The sequence below is a fragment of the Gymnoscopelus microlampas genome (genome assembly GCF_963454915.1).
Source record: "Gymnoscopelus microlampas genome assembly, chromosome: 15".
Taxonomy (NCBI): domain Eukaryota; kingdom Metazoa; phylum Chordata; class Actinopteri; order Myctophiformes; family Myctophidae; genus Gymnoscopelus; species Gymnoscopelus microlampas.
This window is the reverse complement of record NC_139952.1, coordinates 9,443,418-9,467,422: the sequence shown is the minus strand read 5'-3', so window position 1 is coordinate 9,467,422 and position 24,005 is coordinate 9,443,418. Positions and strand designations below refer to the sequence as shown.

The window sequence follows — 24,005 nt, the reverse complement described above, 5'->3', positions numbered from 1 at the left end:
GCTGCGCTGGAATCCAGCGCCTGGGTTTGGATCCGCCCTTCAAGACCATCGATTGGGCTCGCTCTTCCAGTCTAGTCACTTAGTGACTAAGACTGTCTTAGCCTATCATGCCATTATGCATGGCCTGAGGAATCAGGTTTTATACATTTAAATCATCGGTGAACTGGCCACATTACGCACGACCATTACGCACAGCAGTCCACATGCACACCAGGCTGAATGACTCCAAATGATTATGAATCTCCAGGCAGGTATAAATTGGTCATTGTAGCCTTCCTGTCATTATGTAATTCTAAGAGCAACACACACACACACACACGCACACACACACACACACACACACACACACACACACACACACACACACACACACACACACACACACACACACACACACACACACACACACACACACACACACACACACTGGGACTGTCCCCCCTTGCTCTGCATAAATTGTTTTTATTGAGAATGTCTTGCATTTAAACCCCCTCCACCAGAGTGGGGAGGACCTCACCTTTGGTGTTGTCCAGGATGCGCTGGATGATGACTGGGTACTTGGTAATTCGCTGAGTCACCAGCAGGATGCATTCTGGGACGCCATGGCGACGCAGCAGGTGACCACGACTCAACCTCTGGCCAATCAGAAGAGCGGGGTGGGGCAAAAGTCTTAGAGCAGAGATTTTCAACTTTTTTTTAAATTTTAAGGACCCCTAGGACCCCTAGTTTGATATGCTTTCTGCTCATATAATTTCGTTGCAGATATAAAACGTTATCAAATGGGAGTCTGTGGTCTAATGCATATCAAACTGATTTTCAACGTGGGGTATATGGACCACCTGGTGTCCTTAAGGGGGTTCCAGGGGTCCCCAACTAAATGATTGATAGTTGTCACAAAAATGGTCGTTTATGAGTCTGTAACTGTGAGAGGGAGCAAATGGAACCAAATGAACCCATGTGGCTCCATTTCTACACTCTCAGATTCAATTTGGGGTCTCACAGTATACAAATCCAATGTGGGTCTGTGGGGTAATGGATATCAAACTGGGGGTCCTTGAAATTCAAATCACTGGTCTAAATGACCGAACATCCATATTATCAGGCGGAAACTTCTCCATATTTCAACTCTTTATGTGTTTTCATAAATTAATGCCTACTTTGTCATACAAGAGTGTCATGCAAACGTCGCAAAAAAAAGCAGATCTTTAAGCTCATTGTGAGCTTTTAAATCTGCAATTATTTTGCTGCTTTTGAACATTTTTGAAAATGAAAGTCAGTCTGTTGGTTTCTAATAAATATTGAACCAAAGAAAAGTATTACGAGCTTGTGACTAAATAATAACTACATTGGATCCATTGGAACGTGGGTTCTCCTTTTTCACGTTTCCTGAGCAGTAAAGGTTTGAGGTTTTGAGTAAAGGTTTCCACCCGACAGTGAAGTCCTTACCCGTATAAAACACTGGAACCTCTTGTCTCGGGCCAGGAGCTCCTTGTACTGCTTGACGGCCTTCGGGTGCCGACTGCAGAACTCTGCGTATGTCTTCCTCATCTCATCTGCACAATGGCCTGAGAACTGACACACACACACACACACACACACACACACACACACACACACACACACACACACACACACACACACACACACACACACACACAGGATTTTTTACTTTTTGACAAAATGTGGATCAAAACCATAAACCTTAAAAAAGATATGGACAGCGTCACGCCATTGGTTTCTACAGACCGTAAATGAAGCCTATTTTGCAGCGATTTCAAATCCACAAATCTTTCTATATCCGGTTGATATCCGGTACGAAATGCAAACGGAAATTAATGCTATTGGCTGAAACCTCAGCGAGGGCGGGTCTTCACTCGGTAGAATCAATAGAAACCCTAGAAACATACCCTACTTTATCATTAATTGTAAAATAAATGGGACCATAATTTACCAAAACGCATATCATGGTGATTGAAAGAACACTTTAAACTAGCGACTGGAAGCATATAGTATTTATGAGAATGTTTATTAAGGTAATAAAAGCAAGTGTAAAGTTCGGAGAAAAAAACATCCGCTTGAATAGAGCCTAATTGCTTCTGCAAGCTTTGAAGCGGTGCCAGCGAGACTACAGGCCATTCATATGAACTGTCACACTTCCTATGTAGCCTCAATTTACAAGCCGGATGCTAGCCCCTTGGTCAAAACATCTGTTAACCGGTGGGCTAGGGAAATTGGGAATAGGCTCTATGCACAGCAGCCATATTGGAAAGAAATTGGGCCTCTTCTTACTTCCTTCACAGGTGTTACCAATGATACTAATGAAGGCTCTGTTTCATTCCGGTCAGGGTGCTGATGCTGGTAAGGGTCCATTTGGTTCCATTTGTACACTCTCAGAGTTATGGGGGTCCTTGAAAATAAGACAACCACTATGCCACACTAAATGGAACAGAGCCTTAATTAGTATTATTGGTAACACCTGGGAAGGAAGTAAGGTAGGGGCCCAATTCATTCCCAGTATGGCTGCTGTGCATAGAGCCTATCGGCATTTGAAGTACCATATACCTGCTCTATGAGTACATCTCCCAGTTGGTTGATGGTGAAGTTGTACGTGGACCCGGACTGCAGGCTGTGGTTCCTCCTCTGCAGCAGCTGTGCCAGGAAGCGGCCGTGCAGCACGTTGAGGCGGTCCAGGCAGGGGAAGATGGCGTGCACCGTGGCGGGCTCCAGGTGCACCTCCTCCAGCATGCCCTGGCGGAACACGCGCTCCATGATGCGCAGCGTCCGCATGTGATGCAGCTCCGTCTGAATCAGCTCTGAGGTAACCAGAGGCAAACGCATTGTCACCGTCTGGTCAAATGTTTGGTGACACTTTTTAACCCGCCGTTCCTAGTTTGAGCATGGCATTATAGGCAAGTACAAAAATAAAACAAAACAAAAAAACAAACAAGACTAATGTCGAAGGTTGACAGTTGACGTCGATAATAAGGACTTCACACCCCTTTTTCATTGTCAAAAGGTGCCAAGAATTGTAAAAAAAAGAATTGTCAAACAATAGGCCATTTTCTTTTCATCTTCAAGAAATATCAAAATTGTTTTAAAAAAATTGCACATCTAGGGGCCCTATTTTTGCCGGTGCCTTACCCATTATCCCTAAACTTCTTTGCCATTTTTTACTATTTAAAAAAAAAAAAATTCAATGGGTAAGGCACTGACGAAAATAGGGCCCCTAATCTTTTTCAACCTGACGTCCCTATTGATTCCTGAGAAATCTAGTTATTGGCGTCGCAGCCTGAACTGTGCTGTGCGATTGGTCTATATTTGTGGGGATAGATACAGTATACAGCCTGGGGATTGTAGACATGAAAATCGTATCAAATGGGGGTTCGCAGCGTAACGCATATGAATCTGCGGCCCTCAATATGAAAAATCGGTCGATAACCACTGTTCTCGACGGCGTTAAAAACCCCACATCAACAAACAGTTTGACGGTATAGTAGCGGAGGGAAGGTACGGGGAAAAAAAACGTTTGCGGTCACCGAAGATGACGTCCTGCCTCTTGATGACGTCTTTGCGGTGCGTCTGCAGATAGTCAGAGTCCACGGCCATGCTCCACGAGTCCACCTCGAAGTCACGCTCGTCTATCTCCAGCTCCTCCAGCATGGACACGTAGTACATCTCCCCTGAAAACACACAGACAGAATGGCTCTTTAAAACAGTGGTCCTCAAAAACATTTTCATGTCAAGGACCCCCAAATGAATATGTGCAGTATTTGGCCAAAATAGCAGATCCACAAGCTCATATCAAATGCACTTACTGCAACATTAAGTAGAAAATGTGAGTATAAATGAAGCGTTACCTTCGTCGTTGTGGAGTGACTCCATGGACATGGCTCTGTTCCTCACGTTGAGAGAGTCTGTCGACTGAGACAGAATCCTACGCAGTCCCAACGGAGAGTCCTCGTTCAGGTTCCTACGTGCACGCACACACACACGCACACACACGCAGACACGCACACACGCACGCACACACGCACACACACAAATAATTGGGTTTTCATAACGATTATATATCGTTAATAATAATGATTATAAAACTGACCCTGCCATGTTAATGTTGGAAATGAGACTCACCCTGCGATGTTATTGGTGGAGACTATTGGAAATGAGACTCACCCTGTGATGTTATTGATGGAGACTAGTGGAAATGAGACTCACCCTGCAATGTTATTGGTGGAGACGCTCTTGGATAAGGACAGGCTGGAGCGGCCCCTACGGGAGCCTAGCAGGGACTGACGCAGATTGTCAGAGTGGTAGATGGCTGAACTGGGTCGCTCGCGCATCCCTGTTTCTGCGGGGTCAGAACGTAAACATTGTTTCTAGAGTTTGATAATCACAAACAATGAGCTGATCAGAGATTCCTTAGAAAATCACACAAAGTGTCTTACGTTTGTTGCGTAGAGTCACGTTCTGGAGGGCTGAGTTGGTCCTCATCAGGGCCAGCTTATGTTGCTGTGGAGAGGAAAAGTCAGTACATACAGTACATGTTAGACTTCAGTGGTGTTATGGCTCTTTTAAACTACGAAGTGTAACCCAGAATCTTACATAACCTGAAACATTCCAGAGCCTGTGAAGTTCTGTGATGTATTTTTGTTCACGTTTCCATTATGACCACAATACAGCATAACAACAATTCTTGATTAATTGAATACATAGGACCACAACGGAAACAAGCCCTCAGGGCTTTTTGTGTTATCCTTTTAGCATTACCTGTCTAATTGTACCGCTGTACTACAGTATGTGCAATTTGTTAATACAGTATTTAATCAAACCACCCCTGAAGGGAGAGGTACGTCATACAAAAACAAACAGCTTGTAGATCGTCTATTTCCACTTTATGGGTTACTTTATGGAGTACAAGTTCTGGGTTCCCTACCTACTGAGCAGGGCCCAAATTAGGGCTCTGAGAACCGTATGTAAAGGCACATGGAAGCATATCCATATAACCCCTGAAATACGTAACACAGCACGGTTCAGCCTAGTTCTTGCGGTGGGAAAAGGGTCATTAGAGTTTGCTCGGTTTGTGTCTTACCCGTTGCTTCATCTTGTTGCAGTTGGGCAGCGTGTCCCGACAGCGATTGTGGATGGTGACGTTACAGGCTGCAGAGAAGACAGGGAAACAAACACGACGTTAACTTAGGACAGATTGTTACAGGCTGCAGAGAAGACGGGGAAACAAACACGACATTAGGACAGATTGTTACAGGCTGCAGAGAAGACAGGGAAACAAACACGACGTTAGGACAGATTGTTACAGGCCGCAGAGAAGACGGGGAAACAAACACGACGTTAGGACAGATTGTTACAGGCTGCAGAGAAGACGGGGAAACAAACATGACGTTAGGACAGATTGTTACAGGCTGCAGAGAAGACGGGGAAACAAACACGACGTTAGGATAGATCGTTACATGTGCTTTCTGACACGTGGTGAGATCGCACAGCTCTGCTCCGTTGTATCAATGACTGAGTAAACAATCTACACGCTAATGCAATTAGCGGCAAGAGCTGGCAGCCCGTATCCCCGTAGCTAAGTCTGCCCACTGGTTGGGAGCATAGAAGCGTGACAACAGAGTACATCCCATAGCCTGGGGGACCGTGACAACAGAGCCTGTGGCCGTGCATGCTCAGTGGCGAAAACTGCAGCCGTAGAGTTACACAGAGTTTCCAAAAAAACGCTAATGAACAGCTTGAATGTTGAGACCAAATTTGACCATGTGTCACCCGCTTAATGCAACTGGACTCCCCTGTTTTAAGTCAGTGGTTCTCAATCATTTTCAAGGCCCCCCAGATTGATATATGTTTCGGCCACAGACCCCCATCGCAAAAGATCTAGCGGCGGGGACCCCCAGAAAAGAAGAGTTTGTGCTAAAAGTTTTTAAAACTAATCCAAAGTATTCAACAAAAATAAATCCCGAAAATAACCAATGCACAAGCTCACAGTGAGCTTGTAGATCGCCTATTTTCTAGTATAAAATAGTGTTAAAGTGGTTTGATGCTGTATTAGCACATTTTGCTGGGGACCCCTTGGAACGCCCTCAAGGATACCTGGGAGTACGCGGACCCCAGTTTGAGAACCAGCGGTCTAAACTAAATGACTTGCTGTGTTGTCTTTCTGCTGCTTCTGCCTGACCTCATCCTCCATGGCACAAGGTTACTGCTTTCACTTCCTGTTCACAACACTCAAACAGGAAGTCAGATGCAGGGCAGTCAAATTACTTTCAACCCCTCTCACCGACAAACACCCTTAGATGAAAGCTACAGTAGGCCTGTGTGTGTGTGTGTGTGTGTGTGTGTGTGTGTGTGTGTGTGTGTGTGTGTGTGTGTGTGTGTGTGTGTGTGTGTGTGTGTGTGTGTGTGTGTGTGTGTGTACTTGTATTACTATACTTGTGGGGGCCAAATGTCCCCACAAGTATAGCAGTAGAATTGAGAGACATTGTGAGGACAATTTTCTCATTATATTTTGGAACCATGTTTGTCTACTCGGTCTGTCGGGGAGGGCTGTGGACAGTTCAGAAACCCGCCTACCAGTGACATCATCGATGGGGAATCCAAGCTAATAGAAACTGCAGGCTTTCTATTCCTGGAAAGTCCGTATGCTATGATGAAAGCTATTATTCTCGCATTCATAAAAATCAATACAAAATGTGAAATATTGTTAACAAAAAAAAAGAAAAAAAAAGGGCCTAAAGATGATGTCACTGTTAGGCAGGTTTCTGAAGTATCCACAGGATTTTTTTTTTTTAAATAAAATATTTATTTTTGGGCTTTTTTATGCCTTTATTATTGCTAGGACTAACAGGAAATGGGGAGAGAGAGATGGGGAGTGACACGCAGCAAAGGCCGTCGGTATCGGGACTCCAACTCGCGACACGCTGTCAGGCTACATCGTAGCCTAGGTGCCCGGACCGCTACGCCAGCAGTCCGGGCCAGATTGTACCATTTTATGATGAGCATTAGTGAGGACCAATTTAGGTTGAAAATGGGTGAAGTCGTCCTTTAAGTTCAGTACTCACGTAAAACTCCTTAGTTACTGTGGTGGTTGGTACTCACTGGGACAGCTGAGGGCCTCCTTGGCGGTGATGCTCTTGTTGCATGCGGTGCACAGCGTGGTTCCAGACACCGTCAGGGAGGTGTAGAGGTGACCGTTGCTGTAGCGCGCCTCCCTCTCCCGAGCCTCCTTTTCTCTCTCCCTCATCCTCTCCTTCTCTTTGTTCTGGTGAAGACAGACACACAAATGATACGTTAGAACGGTAACGCAAAAGGCCTGTCACAAATATTACATAATCGCCTTATCGCAATTAGGTGAGATAATCGCAATTCATTTTGCACAAGCGTCAGAATCCTTTCCATTCTCCTGTAAAAATTCATCTGGTGAGAAATTCACTACGACACATCGCAACGCAACACATTGCGAGTATGTAGTTCGGCAATGTGTGTAGGAAAAGCTTCACTGTCCCTTCATTTATTGTTTTTTTGTGGCAAAAGGATCACTTGCGGGTTTAAGCCTTTGCCACAAACTATTCGTTGGCTTTTCACAATAACTGTGGAAAGCTTGGTTTCTATTTGCTGTTCAGTGCTCAGATCCTGTCTAGAGGCCGCCTACTATATCAGGTAATTACTAGGGGTGTGCCGATATATCGTCCCGCGATATATCGCGATACGTTTTCGCGACGATATGTATCGTTTTGGAAAAAAAAAATATCGTTTTTGAAAAAAAAAAAAAAATTTTTTTACAATCATAATAATCAGGCATGCAAACAGCCCCGAAGTGAAAAGAGTGACAACATGTTTTTTTTTCGGGTCAGGTGTCATACTATTTGGATTCAAAACGGCTATTGTAGCTGAAAAGCTACAAGTTTGCATGTCTGAATAATGCAAAAACAGAATTATTTGTTTGCATTTTCTTTTTTTCTCCTCCATATATTTTCATAATAAAAAAAGTGCGTATCGTATCGAAGTTGTGAGCCAAATATCGTATCGTATCGTTTCGTGAAATTAGTGTATCGGCACACCCCTAGTAATTACACACATATGTACATGCACACACAGAAACTGTTTCCGTATCCGCTCTTGACTGGATCAGCATCTACCGCTAGTCCCATCGTTTGCCGTTTGCTTTCTTAGTTTCATCATTAAAAGTAAATGAACTGCTTCACAGTGATGCTGGTTAGAACTATTCAAGTGTAACTAAGAAATAGATATAGATATTTTAGACTACATAGATATAGATATTTTTAAAACACAGATAAACAAATACAAAGATTGCAAAACATGGCGGACCGAAGACACCTCACCCTGGTGAGTGGGATTACTACAAGCAGCACTAAACTAAACGCTAAAATCACCATGGGGAGCGAATCAGACAGCCTGTTCAAGTACACATGATCAGAAATATGTGAGTGTTAAAAAGTCTTTTGTATTTTGTTTGGGGGGGGGGCTAATGCAATTGGAAGTAATGAAACAAAACAAAACAAGAAAATTAGCATACAGCACTATGAAATTGCCCCACCTGAAGGTTTTTTGTTTACTGAAGAGCTGAAGAGACTGGGAGACCCCTGTTCTGAACAAACACTACTATCTGAACACTATAAAAATATCATCAACTGCACTTTCAAAAAGGTCTACAATAGGGTACAACATGTTGTTAACCTAGTTAGTTCAGTAAATATACCTTGGGATATATATTATTTTACTGTATCATTTTAATATTAATGTTGCTATCAATAAAGTCTTAGTATTTTGACAATTATTTGGGGGCCCACTTGCAATATCCTCACGGCCCACCAGTGGGCCCTGCCCCACAGGTTGGAAATCGCTGACCTAGTGTTTGGGGGGGGGGATCAAATCACGTTTCGAGGGGAATTGTGCTCGCCTGATTGCATTCAGCAGCAAACAGGAAGTAGCCTGCGCATACTTCCTCTTTTCAGGCCTGCAGTGGGGAGAGGAAGTTGTAGCTAAAACAAAAGTGGCAAATGGCCGTCGGGGAATACTGCCAGAGCTGTTAGGACTCTGTTCAAAGGTCAACAAGTTATTCACCAAAAAAAAGGGGGGGGAAACAGCCCTTCATGTTATCCCTCTAGCCCAGTGATTCTCAACCTTTTTCATTTCAAGGACCCCAAGTTTGATAAACAGTGAATTAGTGTGGTCGACTGTCTATCATCATTCATCATCAACAAGTGTTGTTTTTAGCGGCGCTAGTCGCTCTATACCTTTAGGTATAGAGCGGATATTAGCCCTCTATACCTGGCTTTTGCGTCAACGTTCTGATTGGTCAGACACGTCAACAAAGTGATTGGTCAAGCTTCACGTGACACGTGGCTATAAACACATTATAAACACTTATTGATGACAAAATGTATCAAAGGCGCCGCTACCTTCACACAGGTGTGATTTTTGTTTTCCATAGCAACATTTAATTTTACTACTTTATGTCACTGAGCAGTATGGGTGGGAGGGATTGAGGGTTTTCTTTTCCTTTTGTCTTATTTGTTGGTTTTTTTTTTCTTTGAATTTTGTTTTACTTAAAAAATATGTACATTGTACAAATTACATACCACTTCATAATATGTTCTTAATAAAACATATTTGACAAAAAAAAAAAAAAAACATTAGCTATAAGGGGAAACGTAGGGTCAGTGAGAAGAAATTAGTTTTTAATAAAGATGTAACCCTAACCCTAGCCCTAAACCCTAACCCTAAGGTAAGTATACCCGAGGAACATAGAACCTGGGGAACATAGGGATGACCCTGTTTTTTTGCCTGGTCTTTGGCACAACCAGCAGCAGCTGGTCGGCCGGCCTCAAGGCTCTGCAAGGGACGGGGGAGCCAGCCCATTTTAAAAAGCAAACATTATAAAAGCTTAACATTAATTCGGAAGAGGCCAATTGAGCGAGGCCGATACTGGAGTGATATGTTCTCGCTTCTCTTTTTCTAACCCTAATCCACACTGTGAAATCCTCCTACATCCTAATTCAACTCCGGAACCGGTAAGGGTCCATTTGTACACTCTCAGGGAGTACGTTTGTCCAGCGTCCATTTGGTTCAAAACTATCAGTCATTTAGCATGGAAGCCCCCCAAGGACCTGCTGGGGTCCCCCAACCCCATGCTGAGAACCAGAGCTTTAGACCAGAGGTCTTCAACATTTTTCAGGCCAAGGACCCCTTAGCTGAGAGAGAAATGAAGCAGGGACCCCCACTACTGTATAAAATTGACTTGTTTGACAGCCCTATCATCCATGTTGTGTAAATTAATGTTTGGTTTATACATTATCTTTGTTGGATTATTTTCAGACATTTAACCACTTAAAGGTAGGGTCAGTGATTTGCTTTGGTTAAAATAAGTGTTAAATAGCTCTATATTCTGATAGTACTCATTGCTATAGAGTGTTTGTTCAGTAAAAGGAGTCTCCTTGTCTCTCCAGCTCTTTATTAAACAGAAAATGCATTTTCGTTTCAGTTTCAGTTTCATTTCCAATTTTATCCAATCAGGATAGAGAACTCAATCAGGATATAGATTAAACAAGCAAAATTGGAACTGGAACACTATCAAAATGAAGCTTAAAAATGGGTACTTTCTCCTGATTGGCTGAGATTTTGACACCTACTGAAAAATGTATTTTCTGTTTATTAAAGAGCTGTAGAGACAGGGAGACATCTGTTACTGAAAAAGCACTCTATAGCAATGATTACTATCAGAATATTGTATTTTAACCTTTTAACAAAATACCTTTTGTTTTAACCAAAAAATATCACTTACCCTACCTTTAAACCTCAATATTTTACCCTATAGGCTCTGTACTTGATTTGCTCTTTTTTCCATGAACACCAAACATCTTTGCCGAAAATAGCCTATACAAGCTAACAACGCGTCAGTCAGCGCAACGTTTTGTGAGCTAGTGAGTTGGCTATTTTTGGCGAATGTTCCCCCCCAGAATAGGGATGCTAAGTGGTTAAAGTAAAAACATAACGAAAAGTTCTTATCACACAAATATTTGGCGGCCCCCCATTAGTAACTCAGAGGACCCCCTAGGGGTCTTGGATCGCCTGTTTTAGACCCACGCTAGCCCACACATGGGCAACATAAGGCCCGAGGACCAGATCCAGCCCGTGGACAATCTCAATCTGGCCTACAACATCCTCAAAGAAAACAACACAAGCACACACAAAAAAAATCTTAATTATAAAAGGCAGCATTATGTTATGTTATGAGGCAAATGTTTCATCAGTGACCTATGAGTGGTGCATATCAGACAACTGGCAAGATATACATGAGTAGGCTAACTTAACCCATTCAATCCGGGAACGTTTCTGTGTCATTTTAGATTTTTAGCTATAGCCTATAACCATTAGTTTATATTTTGGCTATTCAAAAATAGCTCATAGCGCGGCACTGAGTGCCGCGCTATGAGCTTGTACATCTGACATTTTTTTGTATCATGAAATTTGCTTCTGGGCGTCCCTGGAACAAAACCAAAATTGTATGTATTTTGCCGTGGACCCCCCATTAAAAATCCCTTTAAAAATATATATATTCAGCGATTTGCACACATTTTCATGATTTTTCTAGTATAAAAATAATGATTAAAGTGGTTAAACAGATGGGTTCCCGGTCTTAATGGTTTAAAAGTTGATACTACATTGTATCAACTTGTATTGTTTTATGTAAGTAATCTTTTCATTGGTTTATTTTACCTCTTATCGTTATGCCAATTAATTCCTCCCCACACACATGTTGTCACTGCTGTTGTAGCCTACTGACTCACCTGCCAGTGAGGAGCCCCCACCGGGAGGAAGTAGCCTCTGTCCTACTCCTCCCACCCAACACTCCTTGCTGACAGGTACCACCCCAGCCCGTAGGAGTATGTGCAGCGCCAAATATCACCCTCCCCGCCCGACTTCCATACATAGGCAACTGGCGGCCCGGGGGCCACATGCGGCCCCCACCTTCACTTAATGTGGCCCGCTGGTTAATATCGGAATACTGATATATTATTGATTTCAGCTGTTACAATTCCAAACATGCACACATGACCCACTTTAATTACTTCAGTCTATATTAGTAGCGTAATGACTAGTATAAAAAAGTATTGTCTTTTTTTATGTCCAATGTATTTGTATTTAAGTTCATAAAGTTAACATAAGTATAACTAAATGCATTTGAAATTAAATAAAAATGATACTTTTCAGGATTCCAATTCAAAAATAGCAAAAAGAAAATCAGGATTCCAATAAAAAAAATAGCAAAAATAGCAGATCTACAAGCTCAAAATGTGTCGCACTGCGACGCGTTTTGAGCTTGTAGATCGGCTATTTTTGCTACTTTTGTGCCCCCCCCAGCGTCCACGGTGGTGGGCAGGCACTTTACCACGGTGCCACCCGAGCTCTATCATTTCATTGTAACTTCAGAGTATGCCAAAGTCACATACAGTGTGGTCTCACATAGCCAGACAACTATTCCACAATCTCCAAAAGCTATAGAGTCTGGAACTACACCCCCTGAAAGCTGAGAAAGGAAGCTGTCAACCTGTTCGTCATTTCCGTTCACGAAAATACATTTATAAAGTCATTTCTGTTTCTGATAAGCAACAAGCGGGCATAGCAGTGCCCCATTTGCACCATTCTGTGGTGCCATAGATAGAAAACCTATTCGTTTTTCCCATAGAGATTTCCGAAAAATATTTATATAAATGATTTTAAGCCCGGAACAACCAAGATCATAAAACATTTGATTCTGTGTCAAAAAAATATTTGAATACCGTATGTAATTATATTATATACTATATTTAATACCCTTTTTTGCAGGTTTTTATTTTTCTATTTTTTATTAAACACATAATAGTTTTCAAAATAATTTCAGAAATTAAAAAAGTCTAAGAAATTCCATAAATTAAAGCTGCACTATGTAACTTTCCTCTTCTACCCCGGATTTGAACCTGGTTTCGTGTGCAAGTGCAATTTTTACAATTGAGCTAATAGAGCCTGCCTGCTTGCTCAGGGGATAAATTGAATCTTCACCATCAGGTCAAAATTCGTGTCAGATCCTGTGTCTAGGTGAGACATGACCTTTGACACGATCTAATTGTCTCAATAGAAGAGCAGGGAGACAAAATACAACCACCCCAATTGTATACATTATATTACATTAACATAATCTACCATACAGATTGGACAAAATTACATTTTATTCATTAAAAAAAAGTTACATAGTGCTGCTTTCAATTAATTAGTACAAATAAGGAAGATACTGTAGTGGTGAAAATAGCAGATCTACAAGCTCACAATGCTATTTTCACTAGTTTGGGTCCCGGGGGGAAATTTCTCTTTTCTGTTTTCGCTCTATATCAGGGGTCTTCAACAGAGGGTCCGGGACCCCTAGGGGGTCCTCAGAGTAACTCCAGGGGTTCCGCCAGATCTTTGTGATAGGATTTTTTTTTTTACATTAACCTCTTGAACCCTAGCATCTCTATTCTGAGGGACATTAGCCGAAATAGCAGATCTACAAGCGCTTGTAGATCGGCTATTGTCGGCAAAGAGGTTTGGTGTAGGGGTGAAAAAGAGCAAATCAAGTACTAAGTATTGAAGGTTGAAGTGGTTAAATGCCTGAAATGAACAAAAAAAACATGAATTTACACAGCACTGATGATAGTCAATGAAGCTATCTATGAAATCTATGAAAAAGTTTAATGTACAACACAATTGTATGCAATGTAGTGGGGGGGGTCCCTGCTTCGTCTCTCTCTCAGGTAGGGGGTCCTTGGTCTGAAAAACGTTGAAGACCCCTGCTCTACACCCCTGCTCCCCCCTCACAACATTTGAGCTGGTCGGAGTAGAAGTATAAATGAATGAAAAAAAATGAGAAAAACTAAAGCAAAAGTACCTTAAACTGCAGATTGGGCGTGCGGCCATAGCTGTAGGGGTAGAGAGAGAGCCCGTCTGGGAAGCAAGTAGAAGGTCCCATTCCCCCCGGCCCCTGGCAATGTGTCCCTGAGCAAGGCACTTATAACCCCTATAACTACCCCGTGAGAAGCACTCAGCTGGGTGAAGCTAAAAACTGAATATCCCCCGTGGGATGAACTAATTATTTGATGAAGAGTGCTATTCAAGCAGGGGAAGAGCCTTAAAGACAGATGATCACGTCATGTGATCATCTCTCTGGTTGTTAAAAGCAGAAGGCAGTCTGACCACAGTCGGACAGTAAACACACTGTTCTGTTCAAAACCCCGTCTGTGTGTGTGTGTCTGTGTCTGTGTGCAGTGGTGGAAAAAGTACTTACATGTTTTACTTAAGTAAAAGTATCAATACTGCAATGTAGACATACTCTGTTACAAGTAAAAGTCCAGAATTAAAAATGTACTTGAGTAAAAGTACAAAAGTATAAGAGTACTCATTATGCACAATGTCCCAAGTACAGAACTTGAGTAAATAAACTTTCCACCACTGTGTGTGTGTGTGTGTGTGTGTGTGTGTGTGTGTGTGTGTGTGTGTGTGTGTGTGTGTGTGTGTGTGTGTGGGGGGGGGGGGGGGGGGACTAGAGATAGGAGTCATGACTGATTTATACTTCAGTTGCACAATGGTGTTGTGCACTGAAAAATAGCCGATCTACAAGCTTACAACACAGCGCGACACATTGTGAGCTTGAAGATCTGCTGTTTTTTCGTCTTTTTACGGTTAAAATGACCCAAAAATGTAAAAAAATGGCATTCATAAAATCACCGTCCTAAAATGTTGATGTCCTCACAAGTATAGTAAGGTGTGCGTGTGCGCATGCATGTGCGCGTGTGTGTGTGCCTGTGTGTGTGTGATGGTTAAATGCTAGCGTCAGGGCTGTTACATAAGGCCCTCGTCAGACAACATGTCTTTGTCTCTCAGTGTGATTGAGGTGAATTATGAGACAGAGATGCCTGTAGGACTATAGACCCTTCAAAGATATTTTCTGTGCTGCTTCATATTAATGACCACTTAGAAACCTAATCGTACAACAGTATAGACAAAACTAGCCAACGCCGGTCGACCTCGAACATAGTATCTGACATTTTGCAGACAGACAGACAGACAGACAGACAGACAGACAGACAGGCAGACAGGCAGACAGACAGACAGACAGGCAGACAGGCAGACAGACAGGCAGGCAGGTAGGCAGGCAGGCAGGCAGGCAACCTTTATGAATCCTATGGGAAATTCACTTCTCACAGCAGGGGTACATGGGAAATGGAGTTCTTATAGTATACGCAAGCATGCATACAAAAACAACAACATAAAATAGTACTAAAAGATACACATACTAATGAATACAACAATGTCATAGATACTCTGGTGTATCTGTGTGTGTGTGTGTGTGTGCGCGTGTGTGTGTGTGTGTGTGTGTGCGTATGACTGTGTGTGTGTGTGTGTGTGTACGTGTGACTGTGTGTGTTTCATTCCAGCCTGAGCGTCTCTCGCAATCAGTGACAGCCGGTGGGAAGAGCGGCTTGTGAAAGCGCTTCCTGTTTGTTCTGACAGTCTCTGCTAGCTTTGCTAACATCGCTGCTTTCGGGGTGGAAACCTTGTGTGTCCAAAACCCGTGCCTTTTAAAACAGCGAAAATAGCCAATCTACAAGCTCACAACGCGCTGTGAGCTTGTAGATCGGCTATTTTTACTGCTTTTGCGTGACATTCTTGTATGATCAAGTAGGGCGTTAATTTACGAAAAATACATAAAAAGTTGAAATGTGGAGATACATGGTTTTTCCGCCTGAGAGCGACGGCATGGTAAAGTAGGTGAGAGGTGGGAACTGCTCTGCATGATGCCAGGGTGTCAGGCTATCATCCACACACACACACACACACACACACACACACACACACACACACACACACACACACACACACACACACACACACACACACACACACACACACACACACACACACACACACACACACACACAGCGGAGTTCTCTACATGTCACGATCAAGGCTTCACAAGTGCACACATTAACCACTTAAACGCTACTTAAAGGACCACTTCACCCATCATTCATATAATTGGTCACTCTGTGTCTCACAGGAAGGCTATGGACAGATCAGAAACCCGCCTACCACACCAGTGACATCTTCGGTAGGCAGGTTTGGTCATTGAAACAAGATTTCAAAGAAATTGTATTTGATTTTTATTAACGCAAGAACAATGGCTTCTATTAAAAAAAAATTGAAAAAAATGTTCAAAAAGGCCCGGACCACTGGCCTAGCGGTCTGGGCGCTTAGCTCATAAGTAGCCTGACAGCGCACCACGGGTTCAAGTCCCGTTCCCGGCGGTCTTGGCTGCATCTTTCCCCCTGTTTCCTGTCCATCTCTACTATAAACAATAAATAAAGGCAGAAAAAGACCCAAAAGTCAATCAGTTTTTACCGCATGCGAAAAAACGCACAAATCGAACTGGGTTCGATTGAAAATAAAACGCATCGCCGCATCGCATCGGAGATCGCATCGCCGCAAAGGCAAAGGCCTTAAGGCCTTTGCAGACAGGGTGCGATTTTCCGCACGGAAAAAACGGACAATATAATTTTTTTAATGAACACATGGTTCTCAATGACCTCATGCACACCCCGTGCGGCGATGCAATGCGGCGATGCGATGCGACGATATGTTTTTTTTTTCAATCGAACCCAGTTCGATTTGTGTGTTTTTTCGCATGCGGTAAAAACTGATTGACTAATCGCACCCTGTGTGCAAAGGCCTTTAGCCTGCCAACTTTCCAAAAGGAGACAGCCTGCACTTTCTATTAGCTTGGATTCCCCATCGATGATGTTCAATGTTCTGTCCACCACTAGGCAAATATAAGTGTCCTAAATGTAAATAATTGTATGCAATAGTCCAAGTTGGTGTGGATGCTTTGAGATGGACAGCCTGGGCAGCTCTGTCACCAATCCCCCTGAGTCACTGTCATGACAACAGTGTTTGAACAGTGTCCCATCAGCCCCTGCACTCTAGGGCCATTGGTTCTCAAAGTGGAGTCCGGGGACCCCCAGGGGTCCTTGGAGGGGTTCCAGGGGGTCCCCAGCAAAATCTGTTACCGTGGCTATTTAAAAATAGCAGATCTGCAAGCTCACAGCGCGCCACTTCGTGCCACGCTGCGAGCTTGTACATCTGCATGCTATTTTGGGAAAAATCTTGACAAGTGTTTGAACATTTTTGAATAACAGATTTTTTTAACACAAATATTGTCTTCTGGGGGTCCCTGGCACAAAACATTTTCAGATGGGGTCCACGGCCAAATACATATCAATTTGGGGGTCCTTGGCACAAAAGAAGTTTGAGAACCACTGCTCTAGGCTGCGTGACACTCGTTATGACACTGCAGGTCTCCTTTCATTGCACATTCATAACGTTGTTGTCTCCACATTCGAACTTTTTGTGTTTTTTTGTAAATTAATGCTCTGCTTGATCATACTACAGCAGGGGTGGGCAACTTTGTAGATGGTGAGGGCCACAAAATTTCCTCAATCACTCTGGGGGGCCGCATTGTTTATCGGCAGGGACCCACCCCCGGCAGGGACCCCCCCGTTGACAAAACCCCTCCCGTTGGCAAAACGGTCCGGGGGCGGTGCGCCGGTTCGGACCAAAATGCCAGGGCTGGATTTATCGGCAAAAAAAATGCACGCCCGTTTATCGGCACTCTCGCCATAGTACCCCATTACTCAAAAAGCCCATAATAGTCACATATGTGATAAATAAGGGATAAAACTATTATTATTTGTAATAACTTTGTTTTTATTTAGCATTTAGTAGGCCTCTCCCCGACTAAGGATTTGTTTAGTCGAATCTAATTGGCGACTAATTGCCAATAGTCGACTGGCAGTCGACTAATGTATTTTGGGGGGCCAAAATACATTTTTATTTCAAAGGGCCAAGTCTACACAGTTTGTTTTGTGTCTCCAGCAGAGTTTCTAGTGTCTATCTCCCTCTGGAAGAGGTTGCACATGAACTCTGCAGCAGCACTGAGGCGCTCCAACACAAACAATACCAATACAAAGACGAGGAATAAGAAGAATAAAGTAGAAGTTACGTGTGGTTGCAAGTGTAGACTTGGCCAAAAAACAATTTAAAACATTTTTGGCCCCAAAAAAAAAAAAAAAAGTTTTTTTTTTTTTTTTTTTTTTGGGGGGGGGATTTTGGCCTGGGGCCGCATTGAGTGACAGTGCGGGCCGCATGCGGCCCGCGGGCCGCCAGTTGCCCATCCCTGTACTACAGCGTCACACAAAAAGCATCAAAAGTAACAGACGCACAAGCTCGGAACGTGGCTTTCGAATTTGAATCCTGAAAAGTAACAGTTTTTGTTTCCACCCGAAAGAGACTATATATTCATTCATATGCCACGCTTCAATAAGGACCTGCATTATGCCTTACCGTCGTAATTCTCTTAGGCGGTTCTCAATAAGGAATTGAGGGTCTACTCTTTGGAATGGAATTTCTATGCTAAAGAAATCCCCATCCCGTTGGGCTTTAAAGCTAACTACAAAAAAAAATGCTCATATCCAAAAAGCAGTAGATAAATAGAACTGTATGTATGCATATGGTTATGTGGGTGTAGGCAGGTTTGTAGGCAGGTGAGTTGGTGGTTATGTTGTATACAGCAGGGGTCTTAGGGACCCCTTAGCCGAGAGAGAGATGAAGCAGGCACCCCATACCATATATTGCATACAATTCTGTTGTAGATTAAACCTTGTCTCTTGACAGTATTACTGGTATTTTATTTAAATAATATGTATAATGTTTTATATTATGTCTGATTTTACAAAAAAAAGGGGAAGTTCTCTACCAGCCTCTAGGCTTTTGCACTTCTCCTGCACAATATTATGGTTACATCATATGTATTTTTTCCCTTCTGTTTTTTAACTCTTTATGTGCTAATAAAATAAAACCAAACAAACTCATTCAACCACCACAAATGCGTCCTAACTTCACAAGTGGAAAACGCTCAAGAATCTTAAAGGGATAGTTCACCCAAAATAATTACATTTGTTCTATCGATTAGTCACCCCGTGGAGACTTTTTTTTTGTTTTTGTCGCATTCCTAAGCCAATAATTTGATGACCAGCAGCGGTTCCGGTAGCAGACACAAAGAGTCTCCTTTGTGTCTCCTACCGGAACTGCTCCCTACCGGTCCGCTGGTAGGGAGCAGAATATCCATGAATTCAAGTCTCCATGGGGTGACTAATCGATAGAAAAAAAGTCATTTTGGGGGTGAACTATCCCTTTAAATCATATAGATAGATAGATAGATAGATAGATAGATCAACATGTTACACAACAGGACGTCACTTCATGGCAGACGGAGACGGGTGAGGCACGGTCAGATCCTGTCCCAACTCGTCACCTGTCTGACATGATGGGTGTGACAATGCATTGTTGCTGATGAATATTAGGACAGTACAGTGCACTGTATAAGACAACACACTGCGTTCAAACCATGAGTGAAAACTACTAATGGAAAAGGTACTCACATTTTTTACTTAAGTAAAAGTATCAATACCACAATGTTGAAATACTCTGTTACAAGTAAAAGCCGCTATTCAAAACGTAATTGAGAAAAAGTACAAACGTATTGGCCTCAAAATGTACGTAAAGTACCAAAAGTAAAAGTACTCCTTGAGCAGAATGTCCCATTTAAGTTTTCAAAATGTATACAAATCTTTTGGAAATGGCGGATCTACAAGCTCACAACGCGTCGCATCGCCCTATATTTAGGGCTGAGAGGTTAACGCATGTTTTGAAATAGATACACCTTCTTCTACTGTTTCACTCACAACTTCAACCCTATGCTTCAGCCATATCAAGACAACTCATGAACCATGAATGGATAAAAAAAATGTTTTATTTAATATAAAATGAGCAATGTATTTATTGGTTTGGCGATGAATTGGATCTCCTTTTAGATACTCTGAGAAAGCACATTACATGTCCCCTAATAACAGGGACTCCAAATCCCCATACATAAAAGTAGATCCAAAACAACAGGTGGTAGCTGGGGTGGTGGAGCAAGTTTTAAAGCAGCAGCAGCACAGACAGCAGAAAGCAGCAGCAAACAGCAAGCAGCAAACAGCAAGCAAGGCTCTATTATTGAAGGGAGTATGCGATTGGATGAGAATAGAAGCATTGAGCTGAGACCGACCAATGGTCGGCCAGCAGCAGGGCATGTGAGCGGAGCGGAGCTGGACGATATTTAACGTAGCGGGGAGTAGCGGGGAGTGGGTTTATAAATAAGGTAGGAGCGAACTCGGAGCGAGGGCCGACTGCCGCTCCAAGCCGCTCCGGTCGGGGCCGCACACCACATGTTTGAGCATGCCCGGTCGCACGGACAGACACACATAAATCCAGAAGTGCACAGCGCACGTCCCTGATCAAGATTTCATTCAAATTTCTAAGTATGTTTATAAATACCTTGTGTCAGTTATGTTATATCACCAGAGAATCAAAGGATACGATTGAAACGCAAGTGACGGGTTTTGGCTGAACGAACCACACTTGCTTTGCGAGTCCCCCCTCTCGCGAATCTGGTGATTAATCATTAACCCACAGGATTTAATATTGTCCGTCTTATTAAAAAAGACAATGCCTACATAAAAAGGAAACGTAGATGACGTCTTTTGCAACATAGTAGCTTTCCATCAAGGCTCTACACTGATGGGGATTGGGGACACATTTGTGGCAAAAGAGAAAGTGTTTCGGACAAGCAGCAAAATACTTTTTTTTTTGTTTTTGTTTTCTTTGGCTGCTGAGTGGACGGGCCCGAGCGGAGCGACTGGTGCACAAATCAAGGTGAGCGACGGAGCGGGGGGTGAATCAACATGAGCGAATAGTGAGCGTGATAACAGCCCCCTGGAGCGTGGAGCGGCATTTCCCCCCCCTCCCCTTACATGCTCTGGCCAGAAGCAACTGAGTTTCCTGGCTTAACTTAACTTAATATTCTCATGGGCTACACAAAATATCTGATCTACAAGATCTCGACGTGGAATACAAATGCTATAGAACTGATTAAGAACTTTCAACCTAGCACTAGCAGGTCTATTTTGAGCATTTCATTATAGAATGTTAAAAAAAAAATCTCAAAAACACAAAAGATGATCAGAAGAATAAAATAGTGCTTAAATGTTTAAAAGGTGTGGATATTGATACAACTTTACACAATAATTATGGATCGATTAGTGTGTGCGTTTTTGTGTGTTCCAGATTGCTGATGTGTGTCCCTCTAACCTCGATTAGGCCTTCAGGGGCCTCAACGCTCAGGGCTGTTTAACTTTTAAGTTAAACAGCCCTGAGCGTTGAGGCCCCTGAAGGCCTAATTTAGCGTAACACAGTGGTTGAGGCCCCTGAAGGCCTAATTTAGTGTAGCACAGTGGTTTCCACGACCCCCATAACTCTGACAGTGTTCAAATGGAACCACACTCTCAGAGTTACACACCCGTAAGGGGCCATTTGGAAGCCCATGAGGGTCCCTGGACCCCAACTTTAGACCGACATCAGCACCCTGACCCTCTAACCTCGATTAGGCCTTCAGGGGCCTCAATGCTCAGGGCTGTTTAACTTTAGACTGACCGACATATTCACACGCACACACACATGCACGCATGCACACACACCACACACGCACACGCACACGCACACGCACACGCACACGCACACGCACACGCACACGCATACTCTGATGAACGTTGTCTTGCTATACTTGAGTACGTGATCGTTCCCACCATGTGTGTGTGTGTGTGTGTGTGTGTGTGTGTGTGTGTGTATACTTTGTCAGTACGACGGTGTCACACACTGTAAATAGCAGATCTACAAGCTTGCGTGAGCTTGTAGCTTGGCTATTTTCAGTACGCCACATCGTCTTCCATGAAGAATAATTTAGGCATGAGTCACTGCTCTCTCTCTCTTTCTCACTCTCTCTCTCTCTCCATCTCTCTCTCTCTCTCTCTCTCGCTCTCTCCCCATCTCTCTCTCTCTCTATCTCCCCCTCTCTCTCTCTCTCTCTCTCTCTCTCCCCCTCTCCCCCTCCTCCCTCCCCCTCTCTCTCTCTCTCTCTCTCTCTCTCTCTCTCTCTCTCTCTCTCTCTCTCTCTCTCTCGCTCTCTCCCCATCTCTCTCTCTCTCTATCTCCCCCCTCTCCCTCTTTTCTCTCTCTCTCTCTCCCCCTCCCCCCCCCCCCCTCTCTCTCTCTCTCTCTCTCTCTCTCTCTCTCTCTCTCTCTCTCTCTCTCTCTCTCTCTCTCTCTCTCTCTCTCTCTCTCTCTCTCTCTCTCTCTCTCTCTCTCTCTCTCTCTCTCTCTCTCTCTCTCTCTCTCTCTCTCTCTCTCTCTCTCCCCCTCTCTCTCTCTCTCCCTCCCCCCCTCTCTCCCTCTCCCTCTCTCTCTCTCTCTCTGTGTCCTTGGGTCTTCCTCTCTCCATCCTACGCAGTATTCTCATCCACATGCTCAGTGTACTTTCGCCATCCAGCCTCCCACTCCTCTCTGGATGTATTTCATACCTGATAATAGTTGTGTAACAATACAACATAATATCATGGACATAATAATGTAATAATCCATGTAATAATGTAAGAACACAACACATTTCATGAGGCACACAGCTGCTATCTTTACCTGGTGTCCCAAAATGTTTCCAAAATCTTCAAGAATAATTGTACGTATAATAGGCTCTATGCACAGCAGCCATATTATCACTTCCTTCACAGGTGTTACCAATGATACTAATGAAGGCTATGTTCCATTTAGTGTAGCACAGTGGTTTCCACGACCCCCATAACTCTGAGAGTGTTCAAATGGAACCAAATCGTACACTCTCAGAGTTACACACCCGTAAGGGGCCATTTGGAAGCCCATGAGGGTCCCTGGACCCCAACTTTAGACCGACATCAGCACCCTGACTCTGTTTGACCAGAATGGAACAGAGCCTTCATTAGTATCATTGGTAACACCTGTGCATTTCCTCATAATATGGCTGCTGTGAATAGAGCCTATTGTACGTATACGTTTTACCGTATATATATATATATATATACATTTTTTCTAATGTTCTCTACAAGCTCACTATGTGAATTCATCTCGTGAGCGTTTAGATCCGCTATATTTGAATAGCCATTATTAAACCGGGAAAGCATCTGTGTCACTTTAGATTTTAGCTATATATATATATTTATATATAGCACATTGGTTGGCTATTCAAAAATAGCAGGTATACAATCACTTCGTGATTTGAGCGAGCTTGTAGATCTGCTATTTTTGAAAAATCTTGAAAATGAGTCCAAATCGTTGAATATAAATTATATATTTTTAAAAGCGACCATTTTTTAACTCAAATCGTTGCTTCTGGGGGTCCCTGGAACAAAATGTTTTTAGATGGGGCTCTGTGGCCAAATATATATTATTCTTTAGGGCTTTGACATGAAAAGGTTTGAGAAGCACTGATTATAGCAACATACTTTTTTCAGAAAACTGTTGGGATTTAGAAGACATTTTTAGAATCGGCCTCAGGTCTTAATGGCTTAAGTCATTGAACAAACAAAGAGTTCTTACAGTATCAATAAAATATGTTTTCCTAAAATAATAAAATAAAGCTGAACTCATGACAGAAGCATGCTAGCAAGTCAGTGACTTTCCATTGGGCACAGAGTGGTGTTAAGGACATATTTCTGTATGGTGTAATGTGTAAAATTAGTCTGGGAACAAGATAAATCTGCCAGCTCGGTCATTCCACTTTTTGGAGCATGGCAGCATGGTAGAATGCATTTTTTACATTTTTGAGCCAAATTTTAGGGGAACGAGGTCAGGTGATCTCCTTCTGGTGCCCATGGATATCACTCACTGTAGTGAAGTGATTGTACCCCCATAACTCAGAGTGTACACATGGAACCAAATGGACCCGTAGCTATTTAGTTTTTCCTAGTATAACAGGGGGACGGGAGCGCTAGTTTTTGGTT

At 43.0% G+C, this 24,005-nt stretch overlaps 1 protein-coding gene across 4 annotated transcripts in view; it reads right to left on the bottom strand.

Moving 5' to 3' along the window:
- arhgef2a (Rho guanine nucleotide exchange factor (GEF) 2a) overlaps positions 1-24,005 on the bottom strand; it is an 81,743-nt gene that overhangs the window by 19,888 nt on the left and 37,850 nt on the right. For 3 of the 4 annotated variants that reach the window (XM_084081260.1, XM_084081259.1, XM_084081262.1), the window contains 9 exons: positions 7,108-7,270; positions 5,090-5,157; positions 4,446-4,509; positions 4,216-4,348; positions 3,858-3,970; positions 3,537-3,680; positions 2,563-2,813; positions 1,447-1,572; positions 518-635 (listed from right to left, as the gene is read on the bottom strand). In XM_084081260.1, the coding sequence (XP_083937386.1) occupies positions 518-635; positions 1,447-1,572; positions 2,563-2,813; positions 3,537-3,680; positions 3,858-3,970; positions 4,216-4,348; positions 4,446-4,509; positions 5,090-5,157; positions 7,108-7,270 (1,180 nt within the window). Of the gene's footprint in view, positions 1-517; positions 636-1,446; positions 1,573-2,562; positions 2,814-3,536; positions 3,681-3,857; positions 3,971-4,215; positions 4,349-4,445; positions 4,510-5,089; positions 5,158-7,107; positions 7,271-13,933; positions 14,053-24,005 lie in introns of those variants that run through there. The other variant, XM_084081261.1, reaches the window with a different exon arrangement.